At 42.3% G+C, this 13,467-nt stretch overlaps 1 protein-coding gene across 1 annotated transcript in view; it reads right to left on the minus strand.

The window, feature by feature from the left end:
* Positions 1 to 13,467, minus strand: part of LOC129858884 (collagen alpha-1(XI) chain-like) — a 269,909-nt gene that overhangs the window by 56,985 nt on the left and 199,457 nt on the right. The window contains 1 exon segment of the mRNA XM_055928121.1: positions 12,513 to 12,566. Within this exon segment, the coding sequence (XP_055784096.1) occupies positions 12,513 to 12,566 (54 nt within the window).

The following is a 13,467-nucleotide window of genomic DNA, read 5'->3' on the forward strand; positions in this document are numbered from 1 at the left end:
GCAAAGTGGGACGCAAGCGTCCCGCCTATCCCAGAGAGGTTTTAACTGACTTGCCTAGTTAAATAAAGGTAAAACATATTTTTTTTTATATCAGGCCATCTACTTCATAAATCAAGAATGACTATCAGAATCCAACATTAGAATGATTAAAAGTCCACCGCTGATGGCTTCTACCTCGATGGAAAAGATCAACCTGTTTCAGAAGCACTGTATGATCCAGTCAGTTTTAAACGTAGAAAACAGCAATATAGTACAGGTCATTACAGAAGAGAGGGGATCTCGCTTTTAGTCATAGCCATTCTGCCTTTTCTTTAGAAGCATTATCATTAGCTAGCCTCTTCTCTCTGAGGAGAACTGAGCAGCAGGTCTCAGACAGGGGACATTGTCCGAGAGACTGAGGGAGAGATGCAGGGGAGCAGGCAAGCTGGCAGGTAGTCTTAATCTAGCCCTGAGGAGTGATCTGACTACTGAGTGTGGAACTGACTGACTGCTGCGGTCTTCAGGGCTCTTCTCTTCACATGCTGCCTCTGCCTGGTGCACAGAAAGCGAACGTTCCAACAGGGAGGGATGCTGTCGGTGTCGCCTGGAGCTCAGTTAGTGCTAGTGAATAGGGCTGTGTCCCAACAACACTATGGGCTCAGGGTGTGTCCCTATACCCTTATATACCTGCTCTTTCTTGTCTCCTTTCCTCAGGGAGAAGTATATATCATCTGTGTAAAATCAAATCACATTTTTATTGGTCACATACACATGGTTAGCAGATGTTAATGCGAGTGTAGGAAAAAGCTTGTGCTTCTAGTTCCAACAGTGCAGTAATAATTCCCAACAACTACCTAATACACACAAATCTAACAAGTAATCTAACAAATCTAAAGGGGTGAATGAGAATATGTACATATAAAGATATGGATGAGCGATGGCCGAGCGGCATAGGCAAGATGCAGTAGATGGTATAAAATACAAGTATATAGATGTGATATGAGTAATGTACAGTGGTTTGCGAAAGTATTCACCCTCCTTCTCAATATTCCTATTTTGTTGCCTTACAACCTGGAATTAAAATTGTTTTTTTGGGGGGGTTGTATCATTTGATTTACACAACATGTCTACCACTTTGAAGATGCAAAATATTTTTATTGTGAAACAAACAAGAAATAAGACAAAAACAGAAAACTTGAGCGTGCATAACTATTTACGCCCCCAATGTCAATACTTTGTAGAGCCACCTTTTGCAGCAATTACAGCTGCAAGTCTCATGGGGTATGTCTCTATAAGCTTGGCACATCTAGTCACTGGGATTTTTGCTCATTCTTCAAGGCAAAACTGCTCCAGCTCCTTCAAGTTGGATGGGTTCTGCTGGTGTACAGCAATCTTTAACCTGTCTAGGATCAGCGTGGCGCTAGCGGCACACCCCCCCCCCCCCCACTGAAAAACCAGTGCCGCGAAATTCAAAAAAAATATTTTTTTAAAATATTTAACTTTCACACATTAAAGTCCAATACAGCTAATGAAAGACACAGATCTTGTGAATCCAGTCAACATTTCCGATTTTTAAAATGTTTTACAGGGAAGACACAATATGTAAAGATGTACATCTATTACCTAAAAACACATTAGCATAATCCACCATCTTTTATTTGTCCACCAACACCAGTAGCCATCACCAATTCGGCTAAACTAAGATATTTATAGCCCCTAACCAACAAAAAAACTCATTAGATGACAGTCTGATAACATATTTATGGTATGGGATAGGTTTTGTTAGAAAAAAGTGCATATTTCAGGTAGATGGCATAGTTTACAATTGCACCCACCATCACAAATGGACTAGAATAATTACAATGAGCAACGTGTTTACCTAACTACTAATCATCAAACATTTCGTAAAAATACACAGCATACACGAATCGAAAGACACAGATCCTGTGAATACAGACAATATTTCAGATTTTCTAAGTGTCTTACAGCGAAAACACAATAAATCGTTATATTAGCTTAGCACATAGCAATTAGCAGCCCAGCATTGATTCTAGCCAAAGTGAGCGATAAAAGTCAACATCGCCAAAAGATATTAATTTTTTCACTAACCTTCTCAGAATTCTTCCGATGACACTCCTGTAACATCACATTACAACATGCATATACAGTTTGATCGAAAATGTTTATATTTAGCCACCAAAATCATGGTTAGACAATGTGAAATGTAGACAAGCTGGTAAAGAAAAAGTCCTTGCGCCACTTAGACAGTGATCTACTCTTATACATAAATACTCATAAACGTGACTAAAAAATATAGGGTGGACAGGGATTGATAGACAATTTAATTCTTAATACAATTGCGTTATTACATTTTTTAATTTATCCTTACTTTTCAATACAGTTTGCGCCAAGCGAAGCTACGTCAAAAAACATGGCGTCCTAAGCCACTAAAATGTTTCGACAGAAACACGATTTATCATAATAAAAATGTCCTACCTTGAGCTGTTCTTCCATCAGTATCTTGGGCAAAGGATCCTTTCTTGGGAGAAATCGTCTTTTTGTGGAAAGCTGTCCTCTTGCCATGTGGAAATGTCAACTGCGTTCGGGATGAACTGAAAAGCGTGCCCAACTTTTCACATCGTTGCAAAAATAAATGTCCCAAAATCGCACTAAACGGATATAAATTGCTATAAAACGCTTTAAGTTAACTACCTTATGATGTTTTTAACTCCTATAACGAGTGAAAAGATGACCGGAGAAATATAACAGGCTAAACTAACGCTTGGAACAGGTGCGCGCCGGTGTCCTCTAGGCTCATGACGCAGCTCCCAAAGAATGACTAGCTTCAGGGTTTTTTCATTTGTAGGGCCTGTGAACGCGCAATCGACCCCGTTGGAATCGTCATCACGTAAAGGCATCCAGGGGAAGACGTAAGAAGTGTCCGTATAGTCATAGCAACGACAGTGCCCTTTTAACTGACTTCAGAAGAGTGGCCAACATTTCTCAAATCTGACTCCATGTCAGGGAAATTGCTGTAGAATGGGCTCTGTTCCACTTAGAGACAAAATTTCAACTCCTATAGAAACTATAGACTGTTTTCTATCCAATAATAATAATAATATGCATATTGTACGATCAAGGATTTTGTGGGAAGCCGTTTAAAAAATTAGCCAAATTAGCATAAATAGTCTAAACAGCGCCCCCATCCCCAACAGGTTAAGTCATAAAACAGATTCTCAATTGGATTGAGGGCTGGGCTTTGACTAGGCCATTCCAATACATTTAAATGTTTCCCCTTAAACCGCTCGAGTGTTGCTTTAGCAGTATGCTTAGGGTCATTGTCCTGCTGGAAGGTGAACCTCCGTCCCAATCTCAAATCTCTGGAAGACTTAAACAGGTTTCCCACAAGAACTTGCCTGTATTTAGCGCCATCCATCATTCTTTCAATTCTGACCAGTTTCCCAGTCCCTGCCAATGAAAAACATCCACACAGCACAATGTTGCCACCCCCACCATGCTTCACTGTGGGGATGGTGGTCTCGAGGTAATGGGAGGTGTTGGGTTTGCATCAGACATAGCGTTTTCCTTGATGGCCAAAAAGCTCAATTTTATTCTCATCTGATAAGAGTACCTTCTTTCATATGTTTGGGGAGTCTCCCACATGCCTTTTGGCGAACACCAAACATGTTTGCTCATTTTCTTCTGGACACTCTTCCGTAAAGCCCAGCTCTGTGGAGTGTACGGCTTAAAGTGGTCCTATGGACAGATACTCCAATCTCCGTTGTGGAGCTTTGCAGCTCCTTCAACTCCTTAATGCCCTCCTTGCCTGGTCTGTGAGTTTTGGTGGGCGGCCCTCTCTTGGCAGGTTTGTTGTGGTGCCATATTCTTTCCATTTTTTAATAATGGATTTAATGGTGCTCCGTGGGATGTTCAAAGTTTCGGATATTTTTTTATAACCCAACCCTGATCTGTAATTCTCCACAACTTTGTCCCTGACCTGTTTGGAGAGCTCCTTGGTCTTCATAGTGCTGCTTGCTTGGTGGTACCCCTTGCTTAGTGAGGTTGCAAACTCTGTGGCCTTTCAGAACAGAGTCATGTGACACTTAGATTGCACACAGGTGGACTTCTGAAGGTAATTGGTTTCACCAGATCTTATTTAGGGGATTCATAGCAAAGGAGGTGAATACATATGCACGCACCAGTTTTCCGTTTAATTTTTTAAATATTTTTTTTCATTTCACTTCACCAATTTGGACTATTTTGTGTATGTCCATTACATGACATACAAATACAAATCAATTTAAATTACAGGTTGTAATGCAATAAAATAGGAAACACACCAAGGGGGGTGAATACTTTTGCAACTGTAAGATGAACTTTATTTAAAGTGGCATTATTTAAAGTGGCGTTGTTTAAAGTGGCATTGTTTAAAGTGACATTGTTTAAAGTGGCATTGTTTAAAGTGACATTGTTTAAAGTGACATTGTTTAAAGTGACATTGTTTAAAGTGACATTGTTTAAAGTGACATTATTTAAAGTGACATTGTTTAAAGTGACATTTTTTAAAGTGGCATTATTTAAAGTGGCTAGTGATCCATTGTTTAAAGTGACTAGTGATCCATTGTTTAAATTGACTTGTGATCCATTGTTTAAAGTGACTTGTGATCCATTGTTTAACGTGACTAGTGATCCATTGTTTAAAGTGGCTAGTGATCCATTGTTTAAAGTGGCTAGTGATCCATTGTTTAAAGTGACATTGTTTAAAGTGACATTGTTTAAAGTGGCATTGTTTAAAGTGACATTGTTTAAAGTGGCATTGTTTAAAGTGACATTATTTAAAGTGGCTAGTGATCCATTGTTTAAAGTGACATTGTTTAAAGTGACATTATTTAAAGTGACATTGTTTAAAGTGACATTGTTTAAAGTGGCATTATTTAAAGTGGCTAGTGATCCATTGTTTAAAGTGACTAGTGATCCATTGTTTAAATTGACTTGTGATCCATTGTTTAAAGTGACTAGTGATCCATTGTTTAACGTGACTAGTGATCCATTGTTTAAAGTGGCTAGTGATCCATTGTTTAAAGTGGCTAGTGATCCATTGTTTAAAGTGGCTAGTGATCCATTGTTTAAAGTGGCTAGTGATCCATTGTTTAAAGTGACTAGTGATCCATTGTTTAAAGTGGCTAGTGATCAATTGTTTAACGTGACTAGTGATCCATTGTTTAAAGTGGCTAGTGATCCATTGTTTAAAGTGGCTAGTGATCCATTGTTTAAAGTGGCTAGTGATCCATTGTTTAAAGTGGCTAGTGATCCATTGTTTAAAGTGGCTAGTGATCCATTGTTTAAAGTGGCTAGTGATCCATTGTTTAAAGTGGCTAGTGATCCATTGTTTAAAGTGGCTAGTGATCCATTGTTTAAAGTGACTAGTGATCCATTGTTTAAAGTGGCTAGTGATCCATTGTTTAAAGTGGCTAGTGATCCATTGTTTAAAGTGACTAGTGATCCATTGTTTAAAGTGACTAGTGATCCATTGTTTAAAGTGACTAGTGATCCATTGTTTAAAGTGACTAGTGATACATTGTTTAAAGTGGCTAGTGATCCATTGTTTAAAGTGACTAGTGATCCATTGTTTAAAGTGACTAGTGATCCATTGTTTAAAGTGACTAGTGATCCATTGTTTAAAGTGACTAGTGTATCAACTAGATCAACTTTTAATGTTCTCTCAGATCAGGTAATGAATAGATGGAAGCAAGGTGAGAGCTGCAGTGTGCGGTAAAGTGTTGGGACACATCCTGTCTGACTGGCTGTGTACGTAGCTCAGTGACAATTCAAGTGGCAGGTTGGGAAGGGGAGGAAGGTGGTGTAGAGTGTTGGGACACATCCCTTATCTGACTGTGTGTGGCTCAGTGGTGGCCGGTTGGGAAGGGGAGGGAGGTGGTGTAGAGTGTTGGGACACATCCCTTATCTGACTGTGTGTGGCACAGTGGTGGCCGGTTGGGAAGGGGAGGGAGGTGGTGTAGAATGTTGGGACACATCCCTTATCTGACTGTGTGTGGCTCAGTGGTGGCCGGTTGGGAAGGGGAGGGAGGTGGTGTAGAGTGTTGGGACACATCCCTTATCTGACTGTGTGTGGCTCAGTGGTGGCAGGTTGGGAAGGGGAGGGAGGTGGTGTAGAGTGTTGGGACACATCCCTTATCTGACTGTGTGTGGCTCAGTGGTGTCCGGTTGGAATGTTTTTGTTTTAGAGTGTTAGGACACACCCCATGCGTGTCTGGTTGTGAGATCTCCTCTGAATCGTGACACTAACCACGTTTACATCCACAGTTTTTATGTGAGTAAATTCATAACGTATAAAAAAAAAATCACGACAGCTGTGATGGAAAAGTTGAGGTAAAATTGTATAAACGCCGACAGACCATTTGTTCATTCAACATGGAGCTATCTTTTTGTGTCGTAAAATAATATTATGCAAGAAATGGCAGTTGAAGCGCCTTTATGCACAAATATTGATATAATAACCATCATATCGAAGAAAACTTAGAGTCACATGATAATATTGTGGGTGGTTCTTCCACTACGACTTAGAAAACCATGCAGTGTATTAGGCTACAGTTGAAATGAGTTACAATGAACTTCACAGGGTGTTGAAAGGGCACGGTGTAACGGTATTCCTCCTCCTCTACAACCTAAGAGGAGGAGTAGTGATTCGACCAAGGCGCAGCGGGTTGTGAATACATAATATTTATTAAGGACAACTACGAAACACGGGAAAAACACTTGGAATAATACAAAATAACAAAACGAAAACGTAGACAAACCTGAACTATACGAACTTACATATAACACGAAGAACGCACGAACAGGGAAAAATAGACTACACAAAAAGAACGATGTACAAACAAACCGAACAGAGGAAACGCCAAACACCTGCCTCTAATTGAGAGCCATACCAGGCAACCCTTAAACCAACATAGAAACAGAAAACATAGAATGCCCACCCAAACTCACGTCCTGACCAACTAACACATACAACAAACTAACAGAAATAGGTCAGGAACGTGACACACGGTGATGCTGCTTTTCAATAAATATCGAGGGTCTTATTCTGATGACATGATGATCGATGCTTGACTGCCGTTTGACAAATTAAAATATACTTGCTCTTATCCACAATAATCTCATCACGTAGACTAGACAACCCACACTGTATCTGTGAGCTTTTGGCTAGAGAGCATATGACACGACCGGAGGAGACACAAGACCAGAGGAGACACACGACCAGAGGAGACACAAGACCAGAGGAGACACACGACCAGAGGAGACACAAGACCAGAGGAGACACACGACCAGAGGAGACACACGACCAGAGGAGACACAAGACCAGAGGAGACACACGACCAGAGGAGACACAAGACCAGAGGAGACACACGACCAGAGGAGGCACAAGACCAGAGGAGACACAAGACCAGAGGAGATACAAGACCAGAGGAGACACACGACCAGAGGAGACACAAGACCAGAGGAGACACAAGACCAGAGGAGACACACGACCAGATGAGACACACGACCAGATGAGACACAAGACCAGAGGAGACACACGACCAGAGGAGACACACGACCAGAGGAGACACACGACCAGAGGAGACACAAGACCAGAGGAGACACACGACCAGAGGAGACACAAGACCAGAGGAGACACAAGACCAGAGGAGACACACGATCAGAGGAGACACAAGACCAGAGGAGACACAAGACCAGAGGAGACACAAGACCAGAGGGGACACAAGACCAGAGGAGACACACGACCAGAGGAGACACAAGACCAGAGGAGACACACGACCAGAGGAGACACAAGACCAGAGGAGACACACGACCAGAGGAGACACACGACCAGAGGAGACACACGACCAGAGGAGACACAAGACCAGAGGAGGCACAAGACCAGAGGAGACACACGACCAGAGGAGACACAAGACCAGAGGAGACACACGACCAGAGGAGACACAAGACCAGAGGGGACACAAGACCAGAGGAGACACAAGACCAGAGGAGACACACGACCAGAGGAGACACACGACCAGAGGAGACACAAGACCAGAGGAGACACACGACCAGAGGAGACACACGACCAGAGGAGGCACAAGACCAGAGGAGACACACGACCAGAGGAGACACATTTACTATTTAATGCAACTGTGTTTGTTACAAAACTATCGGTAGAGTTGAAAATGCGATGGAAACACATTGAACTTTCGATTTTTATTCAATACATGAAAACTTACGGGGAATAATTACATTTTGTATGCACTATGTCATCACACACTACTTTTTATCTGCAACAAGTCTGCTTGGTGGAAACACCATTCACATATTTTCTTTAATGCCGATTATAGAATATTCCCATGAAAATCAGTCGCCAAATGGATGGAAACCTATCGAGATTGTCGAGAGTGAACCTGCAAAGTAAGCATTTCAATGTACTGTGTACCATGTGACTGCTGTGCATATGACAAATAAACTGCACCGGACTTGGGAGTGTCTGGATGCTCAGACAGCGGGGTGAGTCAGTGTGGAGTGGACACGTACTCTCATTCACCTCACAGGCTAGGAGCAGAGCGCATCACAGATGGGCCGGTAGCAAACAATCCCAATCTCAATTTCACCTCCTGCATGACCGCTTCACATGAGGTATTTCTTGCTTGTCTTGTGACCCCAAGACATCGCAATGTTATTAAAACAAACACTCACTTTCCAGAAGCAGGCTATGCATTGGAATCATTGCTAGTGTACATAGCAATATGTTACATTGAATTCATTTCATATCAGTATGACAATCATGTTTTCCTCAAACAGTCTAATTCAGTCCACACTGACACCTCACATGTCTGCTCTATTCTTTGAGCCCACTGTCAAGCCATCTAAAGAGACATTACACTGGGACAATATGAAGCTAGTGCTGTAAAGAGGGAAGAACATCCGTTTAAAAAAAGATTGTCGTGAAAGAATCTTTGAAGACACTCCAACGTGAAAGCCAACCTGGACCTATGTTCAGACGTTAAGAGAAAGCAATTAGAAAACCAAAGTTATCACAGAAAATAGCTGGGATCCTGCCTGTCTATTCGTCAAGGGTTAAAACAGCCCTCTAGTTGTGGGAGTCATTATTATAGAATATTTTATATTTTATTTGTATTTAACTAGGCAACTCAGTTAAGAACAAATTCTTATTTACAATGACAGCCTACCTCGGCCAAACCCGGACGACGCTGGGTAAATTGTGCGCCGCCCTATGGGACTCCCAATCACAAACGGCTGTGATACAGCCTGGAATCAAACCAGGGTCTGTAGTGACCCCTCTAACGCTGAGATGCAGTACCTTAGACCGCTGCGCCACTCGGGAACTCCCATTTAGCAGACACTTCTATCCAGATCGACTTACAGGAACAGGTTAATGGTAAGTGCCTTGCTCAAGGGCACATCGACAGATTGTTCACCTTGTCGCCTCTTCAAACCATTGACCTTTCAGTTACTGGCCCAACGCTCTAAACCGCTAGGCTACTAGGACAAGGATCTTCATTGCATCCTGCTGTGAGACAATATTGATCCTAGACTAATAGCTCCCTCCAAAAAAGAACCAAAACAGCACAGTCAGAACAGCTAAGGCTGATGTACTGTGTCGTACTGTGTCGTACTGTGTCGTACTGTGTCGTACTGTGTCGTACTGTGTTGTACTGTGTTGTACTGTGTTGTACTGTGTTGTACTTCTATCATTGACAGTGGTATGGACCTATCCCTCTCAATAACCCTGATATCTGAAGACTGGCGAAACCTGACGAAACATCCCCTTCACATTAACCACAGACAGGTGATGGTAGGTGATGGTAGGTTACAGACAGGTAGATACTTCACATTAACAACAGACAGGTAGATACTTCACATTAACAACAGACAGGTGATGGTAGGTGATGATAGGTTACAGACAGTTAGATACTTCACATTAACAACAGACAGGTAGATACTTCACATTAACAACAGACAGGTGATGGTAGGTTACAGACAGGTAGATACTTCACATTAACAACAGACAGGTAGATACTTCACATTAACAACAGACAGGTAGATACTTCACATTAACAACAGACAGGTAGATACTTCACATTAACCACAGACAGGTGATGGTAGGTGATGATAGGTTACAGACAGTTAGATACTTCACATTAACAACAGACAGGTAGATACTTCACATTAACAACAGACAGGTGATGGTAGGTGATGGTAGGTTACAGACAGGTAGATACTTCACATTAACAACAGACAGGTAGATACTTCACATTAACAGCAGACAGGTAGATACTTCACATTAACCACAGACAGGTGATGGTAGGTGATGATAGGTTACAGACAGTTAGATACTTCACATTAACAACAGACAGGTAGATACTTCACATTAACAACAGACAGGTGATGGTAGGTGATGATAGGTTACAGACAGGTAGATACTTCACATTAACAACAGACAGGTAGATACTTCACATTAACCACAGACAGGTAGATACTTCACATTAATAACAGACAGGTGATGGTAGGTGATGGTAGGTTACAGACAGGTAGATACTTCACATTAACCACAGACAGGTGATGGTAGGTGATGATAGGTTACAGACAGGTAGATACTTCACATTAACAACAGACAGGTAGATACTTCACATTAACAGCAGACAGGTAGATACTTCACATTAACAACAGACAGGTAGATACTTCACATTAACAACAGACAGGTGATGGTAGGTGATGGTAGGTTACAGACAGGTAGATACTTCACATTAACAACAGACAGGTAGATACTTCACATTAACAACAGACAGGTAGATACTTCACATTAACAACAGACAGGTAGATACTTCACATTAACAACAGACAGGTAGACAGGTGATGGTAGGTGACAGACAGGTGTGTACTTCACATTAATAACAGACAGGTGATGGTAGGTGATGGTAGGTTACAGACAGGTAGATACTTCACATTAACAACAGACAGGTGGTGGTAGGTGACAGACAGGTGTGTACTTCACATTAACAACAGACAGGTGGTGGTAGGTGACAGACAGGTGTGTACTTCACATTAACAACAGACAGGTGGTGGTAGGTGACAGACAGGTGTGTACTTCACATTAACAACAGACAGGTGGTGGTAGGTGACAGACAGGTGGTGGTAGGTGACAGACAGGTGGTGGTAGGTGACAGACAGGTGGTGGTAGGTGACGGACAGGTGGTGGTAGGTGACAGACAGGTGTGTACTTCACATTAATAACAGGTAGGTAGGTAGGTGACAGACAGGTGATGGTAGGTGACAGACAGGTGGTGGTAGGTGACAGACAGGTGTGTACTTCACATTAACAACAGACAGGTGATGGTAGGTGACAGACAGGTGTGTACTTCACATTAACAACAGACAGGTGGTGGTAGGTGACAGACAGGTGGTGGTAGGTGACAGACAGGTGTGTACTTCACATTAACAACAGACAGGTAGGTAGGTGACAGACAGGTGTGTACTTCACATTAACAACAGACAGGTAGGTAGTTGACAGACAGGTGTGTACTTCACATTAACAAAAGACAGGTGGTGGTAGGTGACAGACAGGTGTGTACTTCACATTAACAACAGACAGGTACACATGTGATGGTAGGTGACAGACAGGTGATGGTAGGTGACAGGTAGATACTTCACATTAACAACAGACAGGTGATGGTAGGTGACAGGTAGATACTTCACATTAACAACAGACAGGTGATGGTAGGTGATAGGTAAATACTTCACATTAACAACAGACAGGTGATGGTAGGTGACATGTAGATACTTCACATTAACAACAGACAGGTGATGGTAGGTGACATGTAGATACTTCACATTAACAACAGACAGGTGATGGTAGGTGACATGTAGATACTTCACATTAACAACAGACAGGTGATGGTAGGTGACAGGTAGATACTTCACATTAACAACAGACAGGTGATGGTAGGTGATAGGTAAATACTTCACATTAACAACAGACAGGTGATGGTAGGTGACATGTAGATACTTCACATTAACAACAGACAGGTGATGGTAGGTGACAGGTAGATACTTCACATTAACAACAGACAGGTGATGGTAGGTGACAGGTAGATACTTCACATTAACAACAGACAGGTGATGGTAGGTGATAGGTAAATACTTCACATTAACAACAGACAGGTGATGGTAGGTGACATGTAGATACTTCACATTAACAACAGACAGGTGATGGTAGGTGACATGTAGATACTTCACATTAACAACAGACAGGTGATGGTAGGTGACATGTAGATACTTCACATTAACAACAGACAGGTGATGGTAGGTGACAGGTAAATACTTCACATTAACAACAGACAGGTGATGGTAGGTGACAGGTAAATACTTCACATTAACAACAGACAGGTGATGGTAGGTGACAGGTAGATACTTCACATTAACAACAGACAGGTGATGGTCGGTGACAGGTGTGTACTTACCACGGGGCCTGATGGACCCTGAGGTCCTTCTCCTCCCTTCAAACCAGCTGGACCCTGGAAGGAGAAGAAGAAAGATGGATGATTAGAGTGATACAGTATGTCCAAAGAGACAGCCTGATAGACAGAGTTTGATGTCCCTACAAGTCAGACAGTCAGTCAGTATTGAATGGTATAACTCCTGTCCCAGTCAGACAGTCAGTCAGTCAGTCAGTATTGAGTGGTATAACTCCTGTCCCAGTCAGTCAGTATTGAGTGGTATAACTCCTGTCCCAGTCAGACAGTCAGTCAGTCAGTATTGCGTGGTATAACTCCTGCCCCAGTCAGTCAGTCAGTATTGAGTGGTATAACTCCTGTCCCAGTCAGACAGTCAGTCAGTATTGAGTGGTGTAACTCCTGTCCCAGTCAGACAGTCAGTCAGTATTGAGTGGTATAACTCCTGTCCCAGTCAGACAGTCAGTCAGTATTGAGTGGTATAACTCCTGTCCCAGTCAGACAGTCAGTCAGTATTGAGTGGTATAACTCCTGTCCCAGTCAGACAGTCAGTCAGTATTGAGTAGGTGTGTGAAGGTGTGTGTAGGTGTGTGTAGGTGTGTGTAGATGTGTGTAAGTGTGTGTAGTTGTGTGTAGATGTGTGTAGGTGTGTGTAGGTGTGTGTAGATGTGTGTAAATGTGTGTAGATGTGTGTAGATGTGTGTAGGTGTGTGTAGGTGTGTGTAGGTGTGTGTAGGTGTGTGTAGATGTGTGTAGGTGTGTGTAGGTGTGTGTAGGTGTGTGTAGGTGTGTGTAGAAGTGTGAAGGTGTGTGTAGATGTGTGTAAATGTGTGTAGGTGTGTGTAGGTGTGTGTAGGTGTGTGTAGGTGTGTGTAGATGTGTGTAGGTGTGTGTAGATGTGTGTAAATGTGTGTAGGTGTGTGTAGGTGTGTGTAGGTGTGTGTAGGTGTGTGTAGATGTGTGA

This window comes from Salvelinus fontinalis, chromosome 7 (assembly GCF_029448725.1).
Source record: "Salvelinus fontinalis isolate EN_2023a chromosome 7, ASM2944872v1, whole genome shotgun sequence".
In the NCBI taxonomy this organism is placed as follows: domain Eukaryota; kingdom Metazoa; phylum Chordata; class Actinopteri; order Salmoniformes; family Salmonidae; genus Salvelinus; species Salvelinus fontinalis.